Below are 20,703 nucleotides of genomic sequence, written 5' to 3'. Positions count from 1 at the left end.
AACTCAAAAGTCGTTACCTCTTTGTTTAACAATTATTCTCTCTCTCTCTCTCTCTCTCTCTCTCTGTTATAAATTGAATAATTTAGTGAGTATGCTAGTTGAATCAGATAAAATTAATATAAATTTTTATATTAGATCTTTATTATAGTTTATGTACTTATATAATTTTTCTATTATTATTGTATTTGTAAATCATATTGTATTTAAAATTGCCATTTGGCTTGTGCCTTGGCATTAATAAACTATCAATCAATCAATCAATCTCTCTTTCTCTTTAGATGTATATACAATACAAACATTATAATTTATTTAATAGTTGGCAATTATTTGTTTCTCTATTTTATCATTTTTTCCCGCGTATTTGATTTTTGGCAGAGACAAAAATTTTAATTTAGATTATAAATAATAATAAACTTTGTAAAATAAATAAAAGAAGGAAGCAAATATGAAAAAATAAAAATTTACTCTGCAGTGGGATTCTTGGTAAACGGAAGTACGATGGCGGCCATTTTTCATGGGATGCGGACATCCTGTTCCGGTTGGTGGTGGGTTCACGAGAGATCACCGCATAAAATCCAAACAAAAATAGCCAACAGTAGAAAATGAAGTTGGGAGTTTGTTTGAAATAAAATGAAAAATAAAAAATAAAAAAATAATTTTGATCGATAAGTGGCACGTGGTGGCTTTTTCTCTCTACTAAACAGAAGAAATAGAAGAAACAGAAGAAACAGAAGAAACAGAAGAACAAGAAAGAAGAATTAAAGAGCTATTTAAATAAAGGAGTGTAAGCTGCAGTATAAATTATTGTAGAATAGTGATAGTGTGGTGAAAAGGATGGGGTGAAAAGTTGGCTCCAAGTCTCGAGCTTTCCTCCTATATATATATATATATATATATATATATATATATATATATATATATATATATATATATATATATATATATATATATATACCTATAATAAGACAACCACGAGTAAGAAAGACAGAGAATAAGAGAGGAACCAAGAGTTATGCATTATGATTCGCCATTTACCCACTCACCTATCTAATAATATCACTTGTTGCTCTTCTTGAGCAACGCGCACGCGACTCTACTTGTTTACAACAAAGTTTAACTATTTTATGTCGACAATATACATTTTGTTTCTCCATCAGTTAATCTTTCTTTTTATACAATTATTAGTTTGTTTTACTACAATTAACTCGGATATAAAAAGTTTCAATCAAGTCTCACTTGATATTAATATACAAAAAGAAAAAAAAAAACCATGAATTTTAGGGTTGAAAATTTTATCTGAGAAATATTTTAGTGATATAAGCTTTAAAAGTATTTTATCCCGAGTGTAGAGTGGACTATTAGAAGATAGCAGCAGCAGCAGCAGCAGCACTCTACTTAGGGTTAATGCTACTACTTATATACATCCGCATAACTCTCTACTTAAAAGGTATAATATTTTTTTCTTTCATCTCTTGGCGATATACCACCAATGTAAATAATGATAATAATGATAATAATAATAATAATAATTTTTTATCTGTCCTATATAAATGGATTTATATGAATTATGGCCATCAGCTGAGCTTTCATGTATAGATAGATAGATAGAATTTCCCGGGAATGACGTAGACAGTTTTCGTCCGAAATTAGACTGATCTGGTCTCTCTGGCGTATCGTATATATTGGACGCGCAACCCGATCGATTACTCTTTCCCACCCTCATTCTCACTCATCCCTGGCAACGTTTGTCGAGCTTCGTCGTGGTGGAACCGCGACCGGACGAGTCGCTGACCCGAATAGATGAATTAATCCGCGTAATGCTTGAATTATCATTATTATTATTATTAATCACCAGGAAAGGTGGAAAATTTATTTAAACGTAAAGCAAATATATATTGTAAAAATTTTTCAGGGTAACGTTTGTAAGAAAAATACTCGGGGGAATATTTTTTATTTCTTAGTATAAAGTTGACCGATTTGTGTAAGACACGGGATTCTTACAATGGGCCATTGCAACCATTGTTTCCCTCTCGTTTTATTCATCTATATCCACGAACATTACTACCAGAGTAATTAGCGACGAGAAATACATGTATATATATATATATATATATCTTTTCTTCTTGTTTTTCATACTTTTTATATTTTTATAAAAAAATATTCGTTAAAAGAAAGGTATTTTAAATATTTGAAAAAAGGGTCCAGTTTAATTTCTTTTCCGGGTAGACACTTTTATAATTATAATACAAGAGTATCTGTGGGTTAATGGCATTAGTCCTGGGTTGTTCTGGCTGAGGATAGGAGAATATAGGATGACCCTTTGGAGATTTATGTCCTATTCATTACACGGAACACAGCGCAACAGTGACGGGAGGGTAAGGCCCGACATATATATCCCTATCATCGTCAACCCACCAACAGTTCTCTATCTCGATGTATGTGCGAGTATGTTTATTGTCTCGGTATCAATGTTACAATGTATATATACCTATATATCTATAGATGTATGTTGTAGTGTACATGTCAGTTGAGTGTAATGCTTGAATTAGGTACCTACAATAGTCACTGTTTAAAATACGAAACACAGACGCGTCTATCGGTGATATGCTGATGATGCTCACCATGTACAAGGCGGGTCAATTAATCTTCAATAAATATTTATATTTATACCTAAATAACTAATCTCAATGTTTTATATTACAATAACAGTGAATAGTAGGTAGTAGGATCGTCTGTCGAATGTATATCACTGGAATATAGATGGCCAATGGCCAAATATACGGTAGGTCGAGCGTAAATGCATAGTTCGAGTGGTAACGGTCAACGTTCTCTCCGGCATTCGGGATTCGCTTCGTTTTCATTACTACTCTCTGTCATGGGTATTTAACCACTTAAAAATTAAACGAAAAAAAAAAAAAAAATAATTTTCTCTTTTTTTACGTCAATGTTTTTTTTTTTAATTCAAAAAATAATGTGTAAAGTGTAATTTTAAAAAAAAATTTTCGGGAATTTCTATTACTTATTAGCTTATCTCTTTCGTTACTTTTTTCTTTTTTTTTTTTTTTTTTAATTTTTTTAATTTTTTTATAATACCCACTATAAAAAAGATAATAAAGCATTGAACGCAAAATCGTAAGCCGCTTAAGGACTTAACAGACCTCGATGGAAATTCTACACTCGCCGTCAGAGTACTACTACTACTATATTCTAAAGTGAAAACTGGAAACTAGGAGTGATAGTAGAGCACTAACCTCCATAGTTTATATGTTTAATATATATATATATATATATATATATATATATATATATATATATATATATATATATATATATATATATATATATATATATCTCTATTACCCCGAATAATTATTTCTATTAGGTATTACCCTCATTATTATTATTGTTATTATCATAATAACTATTACTTAGTGAATGACACTTTGATGTATTAATATTAATATTATACATATTTATATATGTATATATCTTATCTGTATTTTGTGTGTGCGGTTACCCTCGAAATTAACGGAGCCAGTGTCAGTAATTATTTAAATAGTCTTGTGGTAGATAGCGGTTGGTGCAAGCGTGCGCGTCCAAATGAATCGCACACATTTCTCCGTTATATTATAATATATTGCAACTCTGAAAAACTAATATTTTATTTTTATTCGGAATTTATAGACACACGGTCACTCTAATAAATTGAATGATCGATTATAATAACGTGGCTTCACGTGTATATCAAAGAATTTCAGTTGAGATAAATTAAGGCTTCTTGTCACCGCGTTATCCTTATCATATATCGGTGTGATATTTGATACGAAAAACGATCACCCCCCCACACACACACACACACACACACACACACACACACACACACACACACACACACACACACACACACTAAGATAATGATTATCAGTTGGGGTCATCGCATCGTAATCTGTAGACCCCTTAAATCCCTGACAAGAAAAGCATCACTGGATTATGTGAAAAAAAATTAAAAAAAAAAAAAATGCCATTTTTTGTTCTGGATTTTTTTTTCCAATGGAAACTAAATTTATAGTATTTAATTATAAACATGTTATAAATTGAATCCCTTTGAAAATAAAATGATGAGAGTAAAGTACAACAGGCAGACTGATCGTCTGTTGAAGGGATTAAAAAAATATATAGTATATAGTATATAGGATAGGGCATCTGTAAGGAAACTAAAGGAGATAGGGATATGATGGGAGAGAGCAAGTTGAAGAGGAAGAGGAAGAGTGAGAGGAATGAAGAAGTAAATTCCAGGGATCGAGTGGGTGGTGAGAGCTGAGGGAAGTAACGGGATTACGGTAGACTCAAATCGCATTCGCACGAAATCGAATTTGCGGTTGGATGAAATAGTCGACTTGGAGGGTGGAATCCACCACCATCATCATTTATATATCTTTATATACCTATACTGACTATCTATTTATCTATCTATCTATCTATAACAGGATATTATTAGCTGTAAATTTCTTTAAAATCATTTTAATAAATATCTCCTAATGAATTTCAACAAAACATTTATTGTCATAGAGTGATAAAGTGATAGATATACACATGCTCGTTCTTGTGATCCATTGTACATAACTTGACAATAGGTACCTACACATATATCAAATACCGGGAATATATACAGACAGCCCTTACAGCTATACATATTATGTCCATCCAGATAATACACTCGAGTGTTGTTGATTATTTTTAACTACTTTACTTATAAAATATGAATAGAGTGTGTGTATTTCTATGTTATTTACCAAGTACCATTCCACTTTATTATCCTTCTCGAGGATGCGTTTCAACTTTCGACTTTACTAGGGAGTTTTTTTTTTTAAAATAGTCTATATAAATTTGAGGAATCGAATGGCATTGCTTGGACGCTCGTAAAATAAAGTAATCCTGCTGGGTGATAACGTGGCGACGGAACCCCAGAAAGGAAGTAAAAGAAAGACGTCGAAAAAAAAAATTGCAACGCTCGGAGATTTCACGCTTCAAATGCCAACACGCCAAATAATCTCTATGCCAGTTTGCTATAAATATATATATATATAACTAAATTTACCAGACTAATGGATTTGCGCAATCGCTCTTAATCTTAATCTCAATACACTCTATACACTCTATTTTGTGTTCAATCGCCAAGAGATACTTGATCCGGTGACATCTCTGGTATGTTGAAGGAGAATTTCTCATAATCAAGAGAAATATTGACAATTATACTTGAGCTAATTACAACAAAAACAGTTTACTCGACAGTCTTGGTGATAAAATTTAGCTGACCGCAATAAAACCCTTAATTAATAACCTTTTTTTCTACTAGTCCAGTAAGCTTTATTGTCTCTACATTTTAATTCATTACTTTTTTTTTGTCCCCAATCAGAGTTGATTGCATTGTTAAAATTATGTTATAAAACACCAGGGATATACATTTTTCTGGAATATTATTTTATAATAAAATCACTTGGGGAAACAAATAATTACTTAATTCATTATAATTAATTAAATTTTTTATTTCACCACCAGGTGGAGTATAACTATCAAGTATTCTCGCTGCAAGAGAATTTCACTTGGATATTATTAACTTGTGACAGTTTTAAAATTTAAATATACCTTTCCAGACGATATAATTTTTATTAGGGGTAGTAAAAATAATAAAAAAGAGAAAGGTAACAAGAGTTAATAAATTTATTATGTATCCCAGCAATATGAATATATAATAAAAAAAATATATTTGGGAATAAAAGAATGTAAAATAAATAGTTTGGAATGATGATTATAAAACTGAATGGTTTTGGTTTAGCAATATACTTAAATGCGTCAAGTGGTTAGAAATAAATGGTAGTAAAACGTGTGCAAAAGAAAGGAAGCCCATTAGAGGGTAGTGGGTGGTGGTACCTCTATACTACTTGTATACTTGTATACTTGTATACCTATACTGGGATAATAGCCGAACAACCGGCAGCGCTTACGCTAGCTGAGAAAAAGAGAGACGGAGAGAAAGATAGAGATTGAGAGAGATCGAGATATAAAGTAGAGAAAGTGGTCGTTCATTCATGAATCCAGTAGTATAGTACACCAGACACGCTATGCTATCCTATCCTATGCTTCTGTTACTGCTTATAGTAGTCTACCTGCTACTAAATACTACACAAACTTATCCCTCGTAGTAAACTACTAACCACCTCGGTGTTTGATTCTAGTTTACTAAACTATGTCTTAGTCACGCCTCGTTTCCTATTTGTCAAATACTTGTACTAATCTAATTCAAATTATACATTCATTCATTTTTATCACCTTTAAAAATCATTTTATACATCAAAAAAAAAAAAAAAAAAAATTTCATTTTTTTTTTAATTTTTCAATACTAGAAAATTATAAAAATTTTTATAATCTAATAAAGAATATTAAACTCACCAAAATTCTGTTGACTGACAGGTGTATAATATATATATATATATATATATATATATATATATATATATATATATATATATATATATATATATATATATATATATATATAAGAAAAGATCACTATCCAGGAGTACCACCAGTTGTGAAAGCACGTCGATGGCCAGTCGCGCACTGAACTGTTTCGAAGCCGTTTGAAGCGCCGGTACAGGGTGAATCCTCGCACCACCACCGCTACCAGCATCTACTCCTCCTCCTCCTCCTCCTCCTCTTGATCCACCAACATACATACACACATAAAACAGATCGTCAACCCCACCGCAACCCTTAACAGCATCATTGCAAATATATGTATTTATGTGTTTGTATATAGAAGGTAATTTATCGCAATCCCAGTAATCCAACTGTCATCATCATCATCATCAGCTTTTTTATTTATTATTATTATTATTATAATAACTACGCTGATTATGTTGAGTATTACCAGGTGCAATAAGAGGATTCAAATATTCATATTATATAATTATATCAAAGATTCATTTAAATATAATATAAATATATTTTGATATTACAATTTTGGTATTTACAGAGTATTAAAATGAAAAAATTTATAATTTTTTCATTGGAATTTAAAGTTATTTCAATATTGATTAATTAAAAAAATAAAAAAACAAGCAATAAATTAAATGTTGTTAAAAAGTATTATCAGTCTGTAAACTTTCGGATTAAAAAAAAAAAAAAAAAAAAAAAAAAAAAAAAAAAAAAGGGGAGGGGGAAAAACATTTTTCATCAGTCAACGCAGACATATTGACCGGTGACAGTAGCAGTCTGATGGTATCGCCGTCGCCCCGCGAAATCCTGATTCTCCTCATTCAACTGCGCTGACGATACTTGGACACCAGGGTGCATCGGTGTGACGACAATCTGCTCGTAATTGTACACCTTACGGCCTATTAGTCTCAAAATACAACTCTTCAGCCAATCGAATAGTTTAAATTCCGCTGATACTCCTGGCTTTACTGCTGGATTCGCGTGACCCACGTAACTCCAGACGAGGAATACAACGATTATATTCGCTAATGCGTACCCCCAGTGGACCAGAAACATTATCAACAATTTGACAAGGGCCTGTGTAAAAATATTACAAAAATATAAGAAATAATTTTATTTGTTATTTTTTTTTTTTCTAATCATACTTACGCCAAATAATGAAAACCATCTGTTACAAAGTGGACTGTACCAATTTCCTAGTTTTCCATGAATATGTAGATTCTTACGTTCTAAATTAGTGGTATTTGATAAGTTATTATTTGGTATGTCTTCGATACTCGGGGATGATGATATGTCAACATTTCCAATTGTTTCTGAATTGACACTTAAAGTTCTCTGAAATAATAATAATAATAATAATAATAATAATAATAATAATAATAATAATAATATCAAATTTAATATGTAATAAATTGAAAATAATTACCACAAGATTTTTGTGACGAGTTCTCTCAGGAAAAAGCGAATCTAAATCATTGTTAACATCGTACTCATTGCCAACATTATTTTCATTGTAATTGTGATTATTGTAACCCAAAGTACCAGCAGCCACGTAGTTTGATCTATCAAAAGTAGGAGTCTGCTGAACTCGGAATCTTTGTTCTCGCGTGTGTTGAAGATCAAAAGTTTGTGCTAAAGCAAAATAAGCATAGTCCATGCATGCGTACGTCAATAAAAAGGGCATTGTCACTATCGGCGCGAGTGTGTTTATTTCCCCGATAATGATAAAAGTCAACGTGACAATAGCAACGACAATCATTGCGTAGATAGGTACTTTATTGGGGCCGCGACCGTGCTGCAGGCAGCTTATTCCAGGGATAACCTTCTGTCCGGCTATTGATTGGAGCACTCGAGGTGTCCCATACATCGCACCCAGACAACTGCTGAATGACGAGACGTACAGTCCTGCTAATAGAAGAACTGAAAAAGCAGATACGGTTGATGCGATCATAAAATTCTCCAGCAAAGCTGCTCTCGAGCATGTTGCTGCGAGAAATAAAGAAAATACCAGGTAAAGTATCGCTCTGCAATAATTTCAAACAAAATTTTTATTAGCTTATTAATTTATTTGTTAAAAATTAATTATTATATTAAAAATAAACTAACCCAGTTCCTAATGCTGCCAGAGTGCCGTTGGGAATATCTTTTGATGGATGCCGTAAATCACCGCTCATGTTTATTCCAGCCAGGACTCCAGTGACTGTTGGAAAAAATACTCCAAATACTGTAAACCACCCGTAGTCGCTTTGATAATTAGAAAATGTATTATTTCTCAGATTTCCCGACAACCATCCATCAAATCCAGCCTCTGGAATAATTATTTTTGTTATATGTATATATTATAAAAAAAAATTTTAATTTTCATCTATACCTGGATTAACGTGAGTAAAACTTCCGATTATAAAATCACCAGCTGCCAGTAGCAAAATCACCAGAAGAATAAACTGTAATTTAATCACCCATTTTACTCCAGCGATGTTTATTATTGATAATAAAATAACGGCGGCACACGCAAAACCTCGTTGAGTCCAGGGTGTTTCTAGGCCCACTAATTCCGCCATTGATTCTCCAAATCCCAAAACATTCAATGCACATCCAACTGCCTGAAAAATTTAACAAATTATTATACTTTGATAAAATTAAATTTAATTAAATTTACCTGGCCAAAACAATAAAGTAATCCAATAGATCCACCAAATCTTGATCCTAAAACATGAGATAGTAAAAAATACACTCCACCACTTTCAACTCTGCATCTCTCGCAAATTCCTACTGCTGATAAAACTGTCACTAAAGCTACACAAACTAAAAAAAATATATTTATTATTACAAATATTTATTATTGTAATCTTTAAAAATTTTTTCAGTAATTATACTAACTTGATGATAAAATAATTAACACAGCATTTAAAGCTCCTGCTTGTCCAACTATCCATCCGGATCTCAGCAAAACAATAACACCAAATATATTTATTAAACAGGACGTAAATACACCGTCCCAAGTGCCAAACAATACTGGTTGGGAAATGAAAAAATTTGATTTCCACCAAGGATCAGCATTCTAAAATTCAAAATAAATAATTACTATTAAAATTATTAAAATTAAAATTAAAATTAATGACTTACATATTCTTGGGCGTAGAGCTCGTTGTCTCCTGATGGATAAATGTCAGCAGTGGCAGCGCTGTCAATCGACCCGATCCCATCATAATTGTTGTTGTTGTTTATATTATTCCGGGTGTAATAACGGTCTGTGGAGGAACCCACACCGTATTTCCAATTAATTTGTTGATCGCCTTGGGGATTGTCGTCGTCATTTCTAACCTCCATTTGTTATATTTAATTTTTTATAATTCAATTTTTCGTTTTCATTAGCAAACATATACACGTTTTTTGTTAAATATTATTTATTGATGAAATCAGTCGAATTTTTTATATAAATAAATTAATATCACGGATCATGTGTGTGTGATTTTTTGTTTTTATTTAAATAAATTATAAAAATATATTACAACTAGTTTTTAATAAAAAATTAGACAGGCATCTACCACAAAAATACACTTAACATTTTATAGGAATTGTGAATCGTTAGTGGCGCTGCTGTAGTGTCGCGGTTTTTTTAAAATAAATTAATACGTATTTTTTTTTTTTTTTTTTTTTTTTTTTTTTATTTATTTATTCACAATTACATTAATATTTACTATTCAGACAAAAAATTCCACACAATTGGAATTTCATTCAAACCTCTATTGTAATATGAATTGATTTGTATTGTCGATACGACATAAAATTATGAAATAATTTACTTGTTGACAGTGGCTATAACAACAATAACAACAGTCATAACAAATTTCCAGTATAGATATATATGATTGTTATATACCGTATATATACAATTGCCATTGCTATTGATAGTGCAAATAAAAACAAGATGAATATATATCATCTTCTATAATAAATCATATAAATTATACAAAGTTTATTATTATTATTATTATTATTATTATTATTATTATTATTATTATTATTATTATATATTTTTTTTTTATTTTTACCATTAAGCTCCACGCCTCCATTTTTCACCATTACTAAATTTAGTCATTTCCTTACCGCTGACTCCACAAGTTCCGATTCCCACTCTTCCGTTAACATTTTCCGGCGTTGCAAATATACTTTTTTTAACAACCCCCTTTTTGGCAGACTGAAAAATTCATTAAAATAATATTAATATTTAATTATTAAAAATTAAAAATTAAATACTGGAAAGAAGAAAAAAAAAAAAAAAAAAGAGAGAGAAAAAAAACTTACTTTAGTTGTAAATGCCAGCCATTTGTTTTTTTCCTGTTCCCGTTCTTCTTCCAATTCCTTGAAACGCTGTAATTTTCTTTGCTTTCTCTTTTTCAAATATTCCCGTTGTTTATTCGGATCTGCTCCAGCTGCCGCTGCTGCTTGTATTTTTCTATTTTTAAAATATAATTACTATTATTGTCAGTAATTGAAATAATAATAGGTAAATTATGTTTTTAATTAAAAATTTTAATTGTGTGTACGGTTTAAATTGTTACCTTTTTCTAATCAAATAAATCAGACGTATATATTTGATATGTACATGTTTAATTGTTAAGTAAATAAATAATCATTGGGAATAAGTTTCATACGACGGTGAATAAGCGCAAACAGGATTCGCATTCATAGATTAAGGGATTAAAAAAAATATTTAATTAATATTTGTTTGATTGTATTTTTTTTTTTTTTTTAATTTTTAATTTTTAGGGTTAATATTTTTTCAACTTTCAGACATTTGATCAATTAATTAGTTATAAAAAAAAAAAAAAATACAACCCTAAAAAACTTTAATAAAATTAAAAAAAAAAAAACTCACTTGGATTTCTGATCAGCCCAGTCAGATGCTGGTCTTTTAGCAACTGATTTTAATTGATTCAACATGGCAACATCTGTGTTTTTATATTCCTTAAATGTTATGTTTACAAGTCCGTCTTCATTAATTGCGTCGATAGTCGCTTCATAGTATCTATTTGAAAAGAAAGGAAAAAAAAAAAAAAATAATGTTAATTACTCAAAAAAAAATTAAATACTAATAAAAAATAAAAACTTACTTTCCGTCCTCGCTCCAGGGGGCCATGCATTCGTCACCAGGTTTCCATTTGTTGGCCAAAACAGCCAGCAAAATAGGGTCCTTCGGGTCCATGCCATTTGACTGTTTTTTCTCCTGCTGCTGCGATTTTATCAGGTCCCGGGTGAGTTCGATAACTTCCTCAAGGTCTATTTTGAGTTTTATCAACTCTTCATTTGTGGGGTCGGTCGTCAACGCAGCTTCAACCTGGAAAACATCAACATTATTAATTATTATTTTTTTTTTTTTATAGGTTATGTTTAATAACAATAAAATATATATTTACCTGCTGTAATTGCAATTTGTAGTTCTGCAGATCGTCCATTTTAATTTTAAAACTCAAACAAATTTTAAATTATTTAAAACTACTTAAAAATTTATACAAATTAAAACTTAAATGTATTAATATTTGTTGTCACGATGTTATTACTTTCAAGAAAAATAAGAAACTAGTACTACTTAGTATTTATTCTCAAATAATTACCACTACAGGGCACACATAGAAAGTACGCATGCGCAGGTGACAAATCTCTAATATATATTAAAATATTTTTATTTTAATTCTTAAACTAGAAAATTAATTTCATTTAAAAATAATAAAATGAATTTTATTCATTAACTAATTAATATATTTATTTATAAAAAATTAATTTTTTTTTTTATTTTATAAAAAATATATATATTTCTGTGTTTTATAAAAGTACTGCGCGTGCGTAAAAATTTTCTTACCTTTTTACCAACATTCAACAAGACAGTGATTTTACTCTCTATGAAAATACTATATTGTTGTTATGTTAGTTTATTTTAATCTTCTGCAGTCACCTGATGATGATTATAGCTGTAATAAATAACCTGTCAATTTTTTTGACATTATTATTGTTATCTAAATTACAACAAAACAAAATATAAACTATAAAGTTATCCGAATCTTGATCAGTATTTAAAAGGTTGTTAACTGGAATAAAAAATTTTTGGAACATAATGTATAAAAATAATTGTCAAGAGACAGGAATTATTAAAAAAAAAAAAAAAAAAAAAAAAACCAATAATAATAATAATAATAATAATAATAATAATAATAATAATAATAATAATAATAATAATAATAATAATAATAATAATAATAATAATAATAATAATAATAATAATAATAATAATAATAATGGTTTTTGAGAAAAAATTAAGTGTGTAACAAAAGTGTTATGTGGTTTGATGATGGGGTGGACGAAAGTAATGTCAATATGGGCAGTTACTTGGTTCTTTTGCTTGATAGTTCGTGGGCTGGTTAATCCTTCCTCTCTACCTCTGTCCTCGGGCTCCTCGCCGTCAATGTCTCAGCAGAATGTCAAACAAGTTCCCTGCGACAAAACTCGTAAGATATTTACAAACTCATGGGGAGTAATCAGCGACGGGCCAATGGGTTCCAATTATACCCAAGATTCTCACTGCGAGTGGCTAATTAAAGGTAAAAAAAAATTAATCAAATTATTAACAATCATTGATTATTATTATTTTTTAATTTTTTAGCAAACAACAGCAGACAATTTATAACCTTGAGCTTCAGGACAATGGGAACAGAGTGCAGTTATGATTACGTTTTTGTATACGACGGAGATTCTTTTCGTTCGCCTCTTTTAGGCAGTTTTAGTGGTAAAACCGAGCCTCAACAAGTGACATCATCATCCGGTTATGTGAGTTTTATTTTTTTCCTCAATCCTCAATTACAATTACAATAATTATTCATAATAATAACAATTGGTTGTCTTTTAGATGCTAATTTTGTTGTACAGCGACACTAACTACGTTTTAGACGGATTTTATGCCGAGTTTTCAGTCACTGATTGTCCAAACAACTGCACCAGGCACGGCAAGTGTATCAACAATACCTGTGTCTGTGAAAATGATTGGGGAGGAAAGGATTGCTCAAGGGAATTATGTCCAAACAACTGCAGCGAGGCTGGAACTTGTGGAGTCAAACGGTGCCAATGTCGGAAAAATTTTTCTGGACAATCTTGTTCTTTGCATGCTACTCATCCTTATGGTAACAAGTATGTACAAATTTTATATATTTATTATTTTATATTAACACATTAATAATAATTTTTAATTAGATGGCACTGGTTATCGCATTCAGAGGGTGGAATGACACCTCGAGCTGCTCATACAGCCATATATGATAGAAAAACAGACTCTCTTTATGTATTCGGTGGTTACAATTTAAATTACGTCCTCAGTGATCTCCAGGTTTATCGATTCAATACCAGTCAATGGGAAAATGAATTTGGCCAAGTGCTGGAAGGTGCTTCTGCTGCTGAATATTTAGATCCGATGTTAATTGCTGGTGAATTGGAACGCATTGGATTGAACGGTGCTGAAGAAAAGTACGGAATATCCTCGAGTTCTTTGGTATGGAAAGTTCTTTCCAACATAAAAAACAGTTCCAGTGGTTTTCATTTTCGGGACAGTATCAGTGCTGCTGATAGCGGTGATAATAATTGGCGAGAATTTATCGATGGGCGTGATGGTGGTTACCGTTTTACAAAACCTGCTAGAAAAAAACGACAGATTCCGTTAAATAATGTACCTATGTCAGATGATATTGTTGTCATAAAAATTAATGACAATGAAAAACAAGAAGAAGAGATCCTGAAAAATAATCCTAATCCAAGATACGGTCACGCAGCCTGTAAATACAAAAATGGATTTGTTATTTATGGAGGAAAATTAGGAAACGGGTCACTGTCCAATCACCTCTGGCACTACGACGTCCAAGCGAGAGTTTGGACTCTGAGAGCAACACAGTCTACGTTGATTCCTCCACCGCTTACTCGACATACTTTGACCCTTGCAGCTGGTGATAATGATGATGATGATGATGATGATGACGACAAAGAAAATAGTTTTATTTATCTGTTTGGAGGAAGTACAGTTGACGGAGAATTTTCTTCAAATTTGTACAGTATAAAATTAAATTTTACCCACCCGGAAGAAGAACAGTGGCGCCAGATAATTGTTCGCGGTGGAAAAGAATTGGACGTGCGAGTTGTCGCTCACTCGGCTATCTATCACAAAGCAACAAATTCACTGTTGGTATACGGTGGTGTGGTAGCAAGCGTTGCAAGATTCAGCAAACTCTCGGACAGGATGTTTGTTTTTCAGTTGAACCGCAAAGTCTGGTCAGAAATTCATTACCCACGTGCGCATCTCCGAGACACCTATGTTCCACGAGAGCGAGCTTTTCATACATGCAACATTGTCGGTAATTATTTAGTTGTATTTGGTGGGTACTCTCATCGACACAACAAGGAAGAAATTTGCTATGATAATCAGATGTACTTGTATCACTTGGGATGTCATGTTTGGGTTAGCCATGAGGTATTTGGAGTCACCGATCATAAAGACGGTGCTGGTTATCCCAAACAACAGGGAGTCTTTGCACATGCAGCTGATGTAAGAAACGGCAATACTTTATTACTGGTTGGTGGGTATCACGGGAATGTAAATGCTGATCTTTTGGCGTACACTTTACCACCGATGTTGGCACCTGGTGATGGTGATTACACTGGAGCTGAGCTAGAACAGCTTTGTTTCAAGCACAAGACCTTTACAGAGTGCTCTGCCAATCCCGAGTGTGGATGGTGTTCTGCTGACGAGATTTGCTATGGTAGAACAATCGGAAGTAATTGTACAACAAATTTGCAAACTTCTCGTTGTCCTGGTGTGTGTCCTGCTTTGGGTGATTGTCACTCTTGTTTGATTCACGGACAGCCCAACAGTGGAACCGGCAATTGGGGAACCAATTCTCGGGGAAAAATTTCTATTTCAAACAAATTAAATCTTGGAACGTGTACTTGGTGTGTACAAAATGCCCGTTGTCATCACAAAGACGATAATTATGGCGTTTGTGGTTTACGTGATGACACTTTGTCTCAAATTCCAGGCTGGTGGGGACCAAAGGGTACTGAAATAATCAAAGTAGATGAGTGTCGTGAATTGGATCGTCGACCTGGATTAACGTTTCTCAAGTACAAACCTCCTGTAAACTTTACTCAGCCGGATTCAGTTACAATTGTCAACGCTACGACTATTGATTTCAATGTTCCATCTATGCAAGGTGCCAAAACAGAATCTGGCCTCGGTGGAGAGATGATTGCACGGCTTACTGGATTTCTTAGACTTCCACAGTATTTTTGGGATGACAGCGCTGAAAATTTAAAAATTTGTGTCAGCTACAACAGCGCTACCCTACGAGTAACTCACAATTTTGATGATAGTGATGAAAAATTAGAATTTGTAGCTAATTTAACTGCTGAAACGTCCCAATGTATTCCAACAAAATGGCCTGATGGAACGAAAATGACGTTACAGCCAAATGGTCGGTATTTATTGGACTTTGAATCAAAACGGATGGTCACTGTTAATTACGCCTATCCGAGTAAAATGGAAATAACTCACAGCAAAAAATCAGAAAATCCAAAGGTATTTACTTTTGAGTATCTTGAACCATATCAAAACGGTAGTTGCAGCCAGTACGGCAATTGTCTTCACTGTTTGACCGATTCATCTTGCGGATGGTGTGAATTGAACAACAAGTGCTTATCACGCGCTCTCAATGAAACTGAAAGTTGTGTAACAACTGTCGAGTATAATCACAAAAATATTACCGAGTGGCGTTATTTGACTATAACGCCATCGGCATGTGCCAATTGCTCAAATTATATAACCTGTGAGTCTTGTGTGACAACCAATTTGTGCGAATGGTGGACCGAAGAGGCAAGATGTGCTCGAATTGGTCGACTACCCAACAGTGTTCTCAGTGTTGATCAGTGTCCCATTCCGTGTCGACACAGAATAAATTGTACTCAATGTTTGGACGAAAAAGGACGCTGTGTTTGGTGTGAAGCGACACATGAGTGCTTTTCCTTTTCTGTTTATACTTCAGAGTATCAATTTGGATTGTGTCGTGAGTGGATGGACCAAGCTGGATTTATGGGTGTCACTTCTAGGTCCTCGTTGTTGTCTAGGTCCTCCTCTTTCTCCTCATCCTCCTCTTTCTCCTTCTCCTCATCATCATCATCATCATCATCATCATCATCATCATCATCATCATCATCATCATCCTCCTCCTCCTCCTCCTCCTCCTCCTCCTCCTCCTCCTCCTCCTCCTCCTCCTCCTTCTTATCCTCATCCTCTTCCTTATCAGATCAAGGATTCTCTTTGGGAAATTATCAGTGTAAAAGTTGTAATCGTCATACCAACTGTACAAACTGTTTGCATTCTTTAAGTTGTGGCTGGTGTTACAGTCTTGATAATCCCATCACTGGAGTTTGCGTACAGGGTGATTTTAATCGACCCCATGTAAATTGCAGTCTTGCCATTAATGATTACTATGCGATAAATGAAACGACATTGATAAATCGTGAATCTGGATGGGCGTATGCTCAGTGCCCGGATGTCGATGAGTGTGATCTTGGACTACACGACTGTCATCCCAATGCTATTTGTACCAATACTCATGGAAGTTACAGCTGTCAGTGTAAACGAGGATTCAATGGTGATGGTAGGGAAAATTGTACCAAAACTTGCTATGAAAAGTGTATTAATGGTTATTGTAGTGAAGCGCCAGATTACAAATGTGAGTGTAATATTGGATGGACTGGGCCTGATTGCAGGACCAATTGTGGGTGTTATAATCATTCAACTTGTATAAATGCTGTAGGAGTGTGTGATGAATGCCAAGATTGGACTACAGGTAAATACTGTGAGGAATGTAAAGCTGGAAGCTACGGTAATGCCACTACGTCATTGGGATGCATAAAATGTAATTGTAATGAGCATGGAGACCGCAATATCAATTACTGTGATCGACAGACTGGTAAGTGCTTCTGTAAAGACAACACTGAAGGGGAAATGTGTGAAAAATGTAAAAAAGATTACTACGGAGATCCAAGAAATGGGGGAATGTGCTATTACGGGTGCATGTCTCGTGGAATGCTCACTGGATCCCAAGGTGAAATGATTGGCAAGCAAGGTTTAGGCAGTAGATACTCCCAACTATCACTTTGGGAGAGTCATCTTGCTGGTAGTCCTACTCGCGAGTGTCTTTGGATTGTCCGTCCTATCAACAGTCAGCATATGACCAACTCCAGTAATGATAATGACAATGACAATGATGATGGTGATGGTGATTACATTGCCCCCCAGAGTATTATCCAATTTACTATTAACGAAGATATAAATGTAAGCTGTCAGGAAAATAGTGTCTATGTTTACGATGGTTTACCTGATTTTGTTTCATCGATCAGCAGCCATCAGAGCCAACTGTTGGGTGTTTATTGCACTGAAAGTACCAATTATCCGGTGACTGTTGAAGCCAAGTCCGGGACTCTCACTGTTCATTATAAACAGCTGGATGAAGTTGAAGGATTCAACGCGAGTTACATTGTTATGACTTGTGGAATTAACTGTCCAATAAATAGAGAGTGTAGAAACGGGCAGTGTCTTTGTAAAATTGGTTTTATTGGTATTAATTGTGATGTTGAATTGTGTCCAAATAATTGTACGTCCTCAAAGAAACAGGGTGTTTGTGATAAAAGTTACGGTCATTGTGTTTGTGCTGTTGGATTTGGTGGTCGTGATTGTTCAATTAAATTAAAGTCTCATCAATTGGTATTTACAGAATTATTTAATTCTGAGTATCTTGCTGATAATCTCGATCACTTACGGAAAACACTGCCAAGATTTGGACATAGTCTCGTTGCAGACCGACGAGGTAGTCTCTGGATGTTTGGCGGGTACTCACTGAGCCACGGTCCGTTAAATGATATTCGTCTTTTTGATACTAGAAACAACACTTGGATGCCGGTTACCGTTGAATCTACTTCCGAGGCTTCTATGCCTCAAGGCCGGTACTTTCACGCTGCTGAGATAGTTCACAGTCGTCAACAGATTTACGTCTACGGTGGATTATCACGTAAAGAGGAAGGTATCAGTGGATTGTCCAACAATACACTGAGTGATTTTTGGAAGTTTAGCTTACAAAATCAACGATGGAGTCTTGTTACTAAACACATTTCTTCTCTACCAGCGGGATCTACGACAGCAACGACAACGACTACTACTACTACTACTACTACTACTACTACTACTACTACTACTACTACTACTATCACTTCAACTACAACAACTGTAAATTCTAAAGTTAGAGCTGTCCCACCACCATTAGCAGGACACACTTTGACATTACGTCGAAATGCCGAATCAGAGAGTTTAATTTTAATCGGTGGTTTTAGTCCCAAGTATGGATATCTAGACAGTGTCTGGGAATTTAATTTAGAAACAGAGTTGTGGTCGGTTATGACAACACGGGGAAACGGTCCTCTGGGTGTTTATGGACACTCGACAGTTTATCACACCAAATCCGACAGTTTGTATATATTTGGTGGATACACTTACGCTGTCAATCGAACATTTATATCAAATAAATTGTACGCTTTGAATTATAAAACATACACGTGGTCTGTCCTTCCGCCTTTTAATGATAATAATAATGACAACACTGAAGTTGGTAGTTTACCTCAAGCAAGATTTCTTCACTCTGCTGTAACTACTGATGAGTATATGGTAATTTTTGGTGGTCGTCAAAATCCATACAATACCAATGATTCGTTAATCGCCTACGAGTATGCCTGTAATTTATGGATTCGATTGATTACAAATGACACTGAAATAATTGGAACTCCTCCACCACCGGCGTATGCTCATGCTATGACTCACGCTGATCCAGAAGTTAATGCAATTTATGTTGTAGGTGGATTTGACGGTGGAATAAATAATCATGTTACTCAGATAAATATTCCCGACGATCTTTGTAATTTATGGACCGAAAAAACCGTATGTAGAAAGTATTTTGGATGCTCATTTTGCTCGATTATCACCATTACAGGTAACAATCAATCGTATTGTTTTTCAAATCAACAGAGCTCATCAATTTATCGTATTGATAAATGCAATACCAACGTTACAATGTCACAACGATCTAACGGTGTTTACTGCAACTACGAGTGGATGGCCAGTCGAAAGTGTCAAAATTTAAAAAGCTGCACGGAATGTTTAGCCCAGTGGCCTTATTACCGTGAAAATGAGAATGATGACGATGATGAGGATGTTATACCAATTTGTAAATGGTGTACCAATTGTCCAACTCCTCATGGAAAGTGTATACCCGCGGAAAAGGATTGCGATGAACAAAACAAATGTAACTTACGGCAAATTTCAATTATGAATGTAAATCAGTGCGGTGAAAGACAGTGTCCTGCTAGTGATTGTGAAAAGTGTAGTAAATTGAATGAGGATTGCGTTTGGACACGTCAGGTATTAAAAACATCTGAATTTGGGGTAAAGATGACCAGTGAACCGATTTACGATTGGAACTGTGTCTCTAAAGACATATTTGACCGGTCAAGTATCAAAATGGCGAGCAGCAGTAATACGTGTGAAGTAAGATGTAGCGATCACAAAGATTGCTCAAATTGTTTACGAGGAACTGGAGCTGAAGGTGGCTGGCACGAGTGTCGCTGGTCTACTCAGTTAAATGAATGTATTTCTCCATCGTATCAGCCTCTTTACTGTGCTGGAGGAGTTTGTGGTCTGGTATTACGTAATTCAGACATTCTACAGTGTCCAGAACCTTGCTCGGTGTTTAAGCAATGCAGCACCTGCTTGAAACACTCTCACTGTGGATGGTGTTCTCTTGACTCTGCTAATATTACTGGACAAGGAATTTGTACTGAGGGATCTCTTGAAGCACCAACAGATCATCCAGCTGGTGGTACCTGCGAGATGCTGTTCAATCAACTTAATCCACCTACTGAACGTAAGTGTATATATATATATATATATATATATATATATATATATATATATATTTTTTTTTTTTTTTTTTTTTTTTTTTTTTATTTATTTTAAAAATAAAAAATTTTTTTTTTTTTTTTTTTTTTTTTTTTTTTTTTTTTTTTTTTTTATATATAGCTATTACAACGACGGTGATGCCCCATGATTTCACAGATGCA

At 33.7% G+C, this 20,703-nt stretch overlaps 3 protein-coding genes across 4 annotated transcripts in view; 1 reads left to right on the top strand and 2 right to left on the bottom strand.

The window, feature by feature from the left end:
- Positions 1 to 7,018: 7,018 nt before the first annotated feature.
- On the bottom strand, positions 7,019 to 10,034 carry LOC141532170 (solute carrier family 12 member 8). The gene is made up of 8 exons (XM_074250394.1): positions 9,625 to 10,034; positions 9,379 to 9,559; positions 9,158 to 9,303; positions 8,870 to 9,101; positions 8,605 to 8,806; positions 7,925 to 8,522; positions 7,648 to 7,833; positions 7,019 to 7,575 (listed from the first exon to the last, which is right to left on the bottom strand). The coding sequence occupies exons 1-8, from the start codon at positions 9,826 to 9,828 to the stop codon at positions 7,237 to 7,239; spliced, it is 2,088 nt and encodes a 695-aa protein (XP_074106495.1). The 5' UTR covers positions 9,829 to 10,034; the 3' UTR covers positions 7,019 to 7,236.
- A 130-nt stretch (positions 10,035 to 10,164) lies between these two features.
- On the bottom strand, positions 10,165 to 12,077 carry Spf30 (Splicing factor 30). 2 transcript variants are annotated; one of them, XM_074250633.1, is made up of 6 exons: positions 11,919 to 12,077; positions 11,616 to 11,839; positions 11,381 to 11,530; positions 10,807 to 10,957; positions 10,554 to 10,699; positions 10,165 to 10,447 (listed from the first exon to the last, which is right to left on the bottom strand). In XM_074250633.1, the coding sequence occupies exons 1-5, from the start codon at positions 11,955 to 11,957 to the stop codon at positions 10,556 to 10,558; spliced, it is 708 nt and encodes a 235-aa protein (XP_074106734.1). In that variant the 5' UTR covers positions 11,958 to 12,077; the 3' UTR covers positions 10,165 to 10,447; positions 10,554 to 10,555. The 2 variants fall into 2 exon arrangements, with proteins under 2 accessions (XP_074106734.1, XP_074106733.1); XM_074250632.1 differs by having other exon boundaries at positions 10,165 to 10,699.
- A 325-nt stretch (positions 12,078 to 12,402) lies between these two features.
- Megf8 (multiple EGF like domains 8) overlaps positions 12,403 to 20,703 on the top strand; it is a 10,759-nt gene continuing 2,458 nt past the window's right edge. Inside the window, exons 1-5 of the mRNA XM_074250625.1 lie at positions 12,403 to 13,097; positions 13,160 to 13,323; positions 13,403 to 13,680; positions 13,744 to 20,507; positions 20,663 to 20,703. The exon at positions 20,663 to 20,703 is cut by the window's right edge and continues 2,458 nt beyond it. Of these exons, the coding sequence (XP_074106726.1) occupies positions 12,845 to 13,097; positions 13,160 to 13,323; positions 13,403 to 13,680; positions 13,744 to 20,507; positions 20,663 to 20,703 (7,500 nt within the window). The 5' untranslated portion in view covers positions 12,403 to 12,844. The remainder of the gene's footprint in view (positions 13,098 to 13,159; positions 13,324 to 13,402; positions 13,681 to 13,743; positions 20,508 to 20,662) is intronic.

The sequence above is a fragment of the Cotesia typhae genome, unplaced genomic scaffold, assembly GCF_013202065.1.
Source record: "Cotesia typhae breed Kobodo isofemale line unplaced genomic scaffold, CoteBio_Ctyphae contig_59, whole genome shotgun sequence".
Taxonomy (NCBI): domain Eukaryota; kingdom Metazoa; phylum Arthropoda; class Insecta; order Hymenoptera; family Braconidae; genus Cotesia; species Cotesia typhae.
This window is presented reverse-complemented; position numbering and strand designations above follow the sequence as displayed.

Coding starts and splice junctions, on each gene's coding strand:
- Spf30 (XM_074250632.1), bottom strand. CDS start 11,957: ATGGACGATCTGCAGAACTACAAATTGCAATTACAGCAG. Junction 11,531..11,615: donor CCCTGGAGCGAGGACGGAAA/GTAAGTTTTTAT, acceptor CTTTTCAAATAG/ATACTATGAAGCGACTATCG. Junction 10,700..10,806: donor GGCTGGCATTTACAACTAAA/GTAAGTTTTTTT, acceptor TGAATTTTTCAG/TCTGCCAAAAAGGGGGTTGT.
- LOC141532170 (XM_074250394.1), bottom strand. CDS start 9,828: ATGGAGGTTAGAAATGACGACGACAATCCCCAAGGCGATCAACAAATT. Junction 9,304..9,378: donor GTTAATTATTTTATCATCAA/GTTAGTATAATT, acceptor TATTTTTTTTAG/TTTGTGTAGCTTTAGTGACA. Junction 7,834..7,924: donor CTCGTCACAAAAATCTTGTG/GTAATTATTTTC, acceptor TTATTATTTCAG/AGAACTTTAAGTGTCAATTC.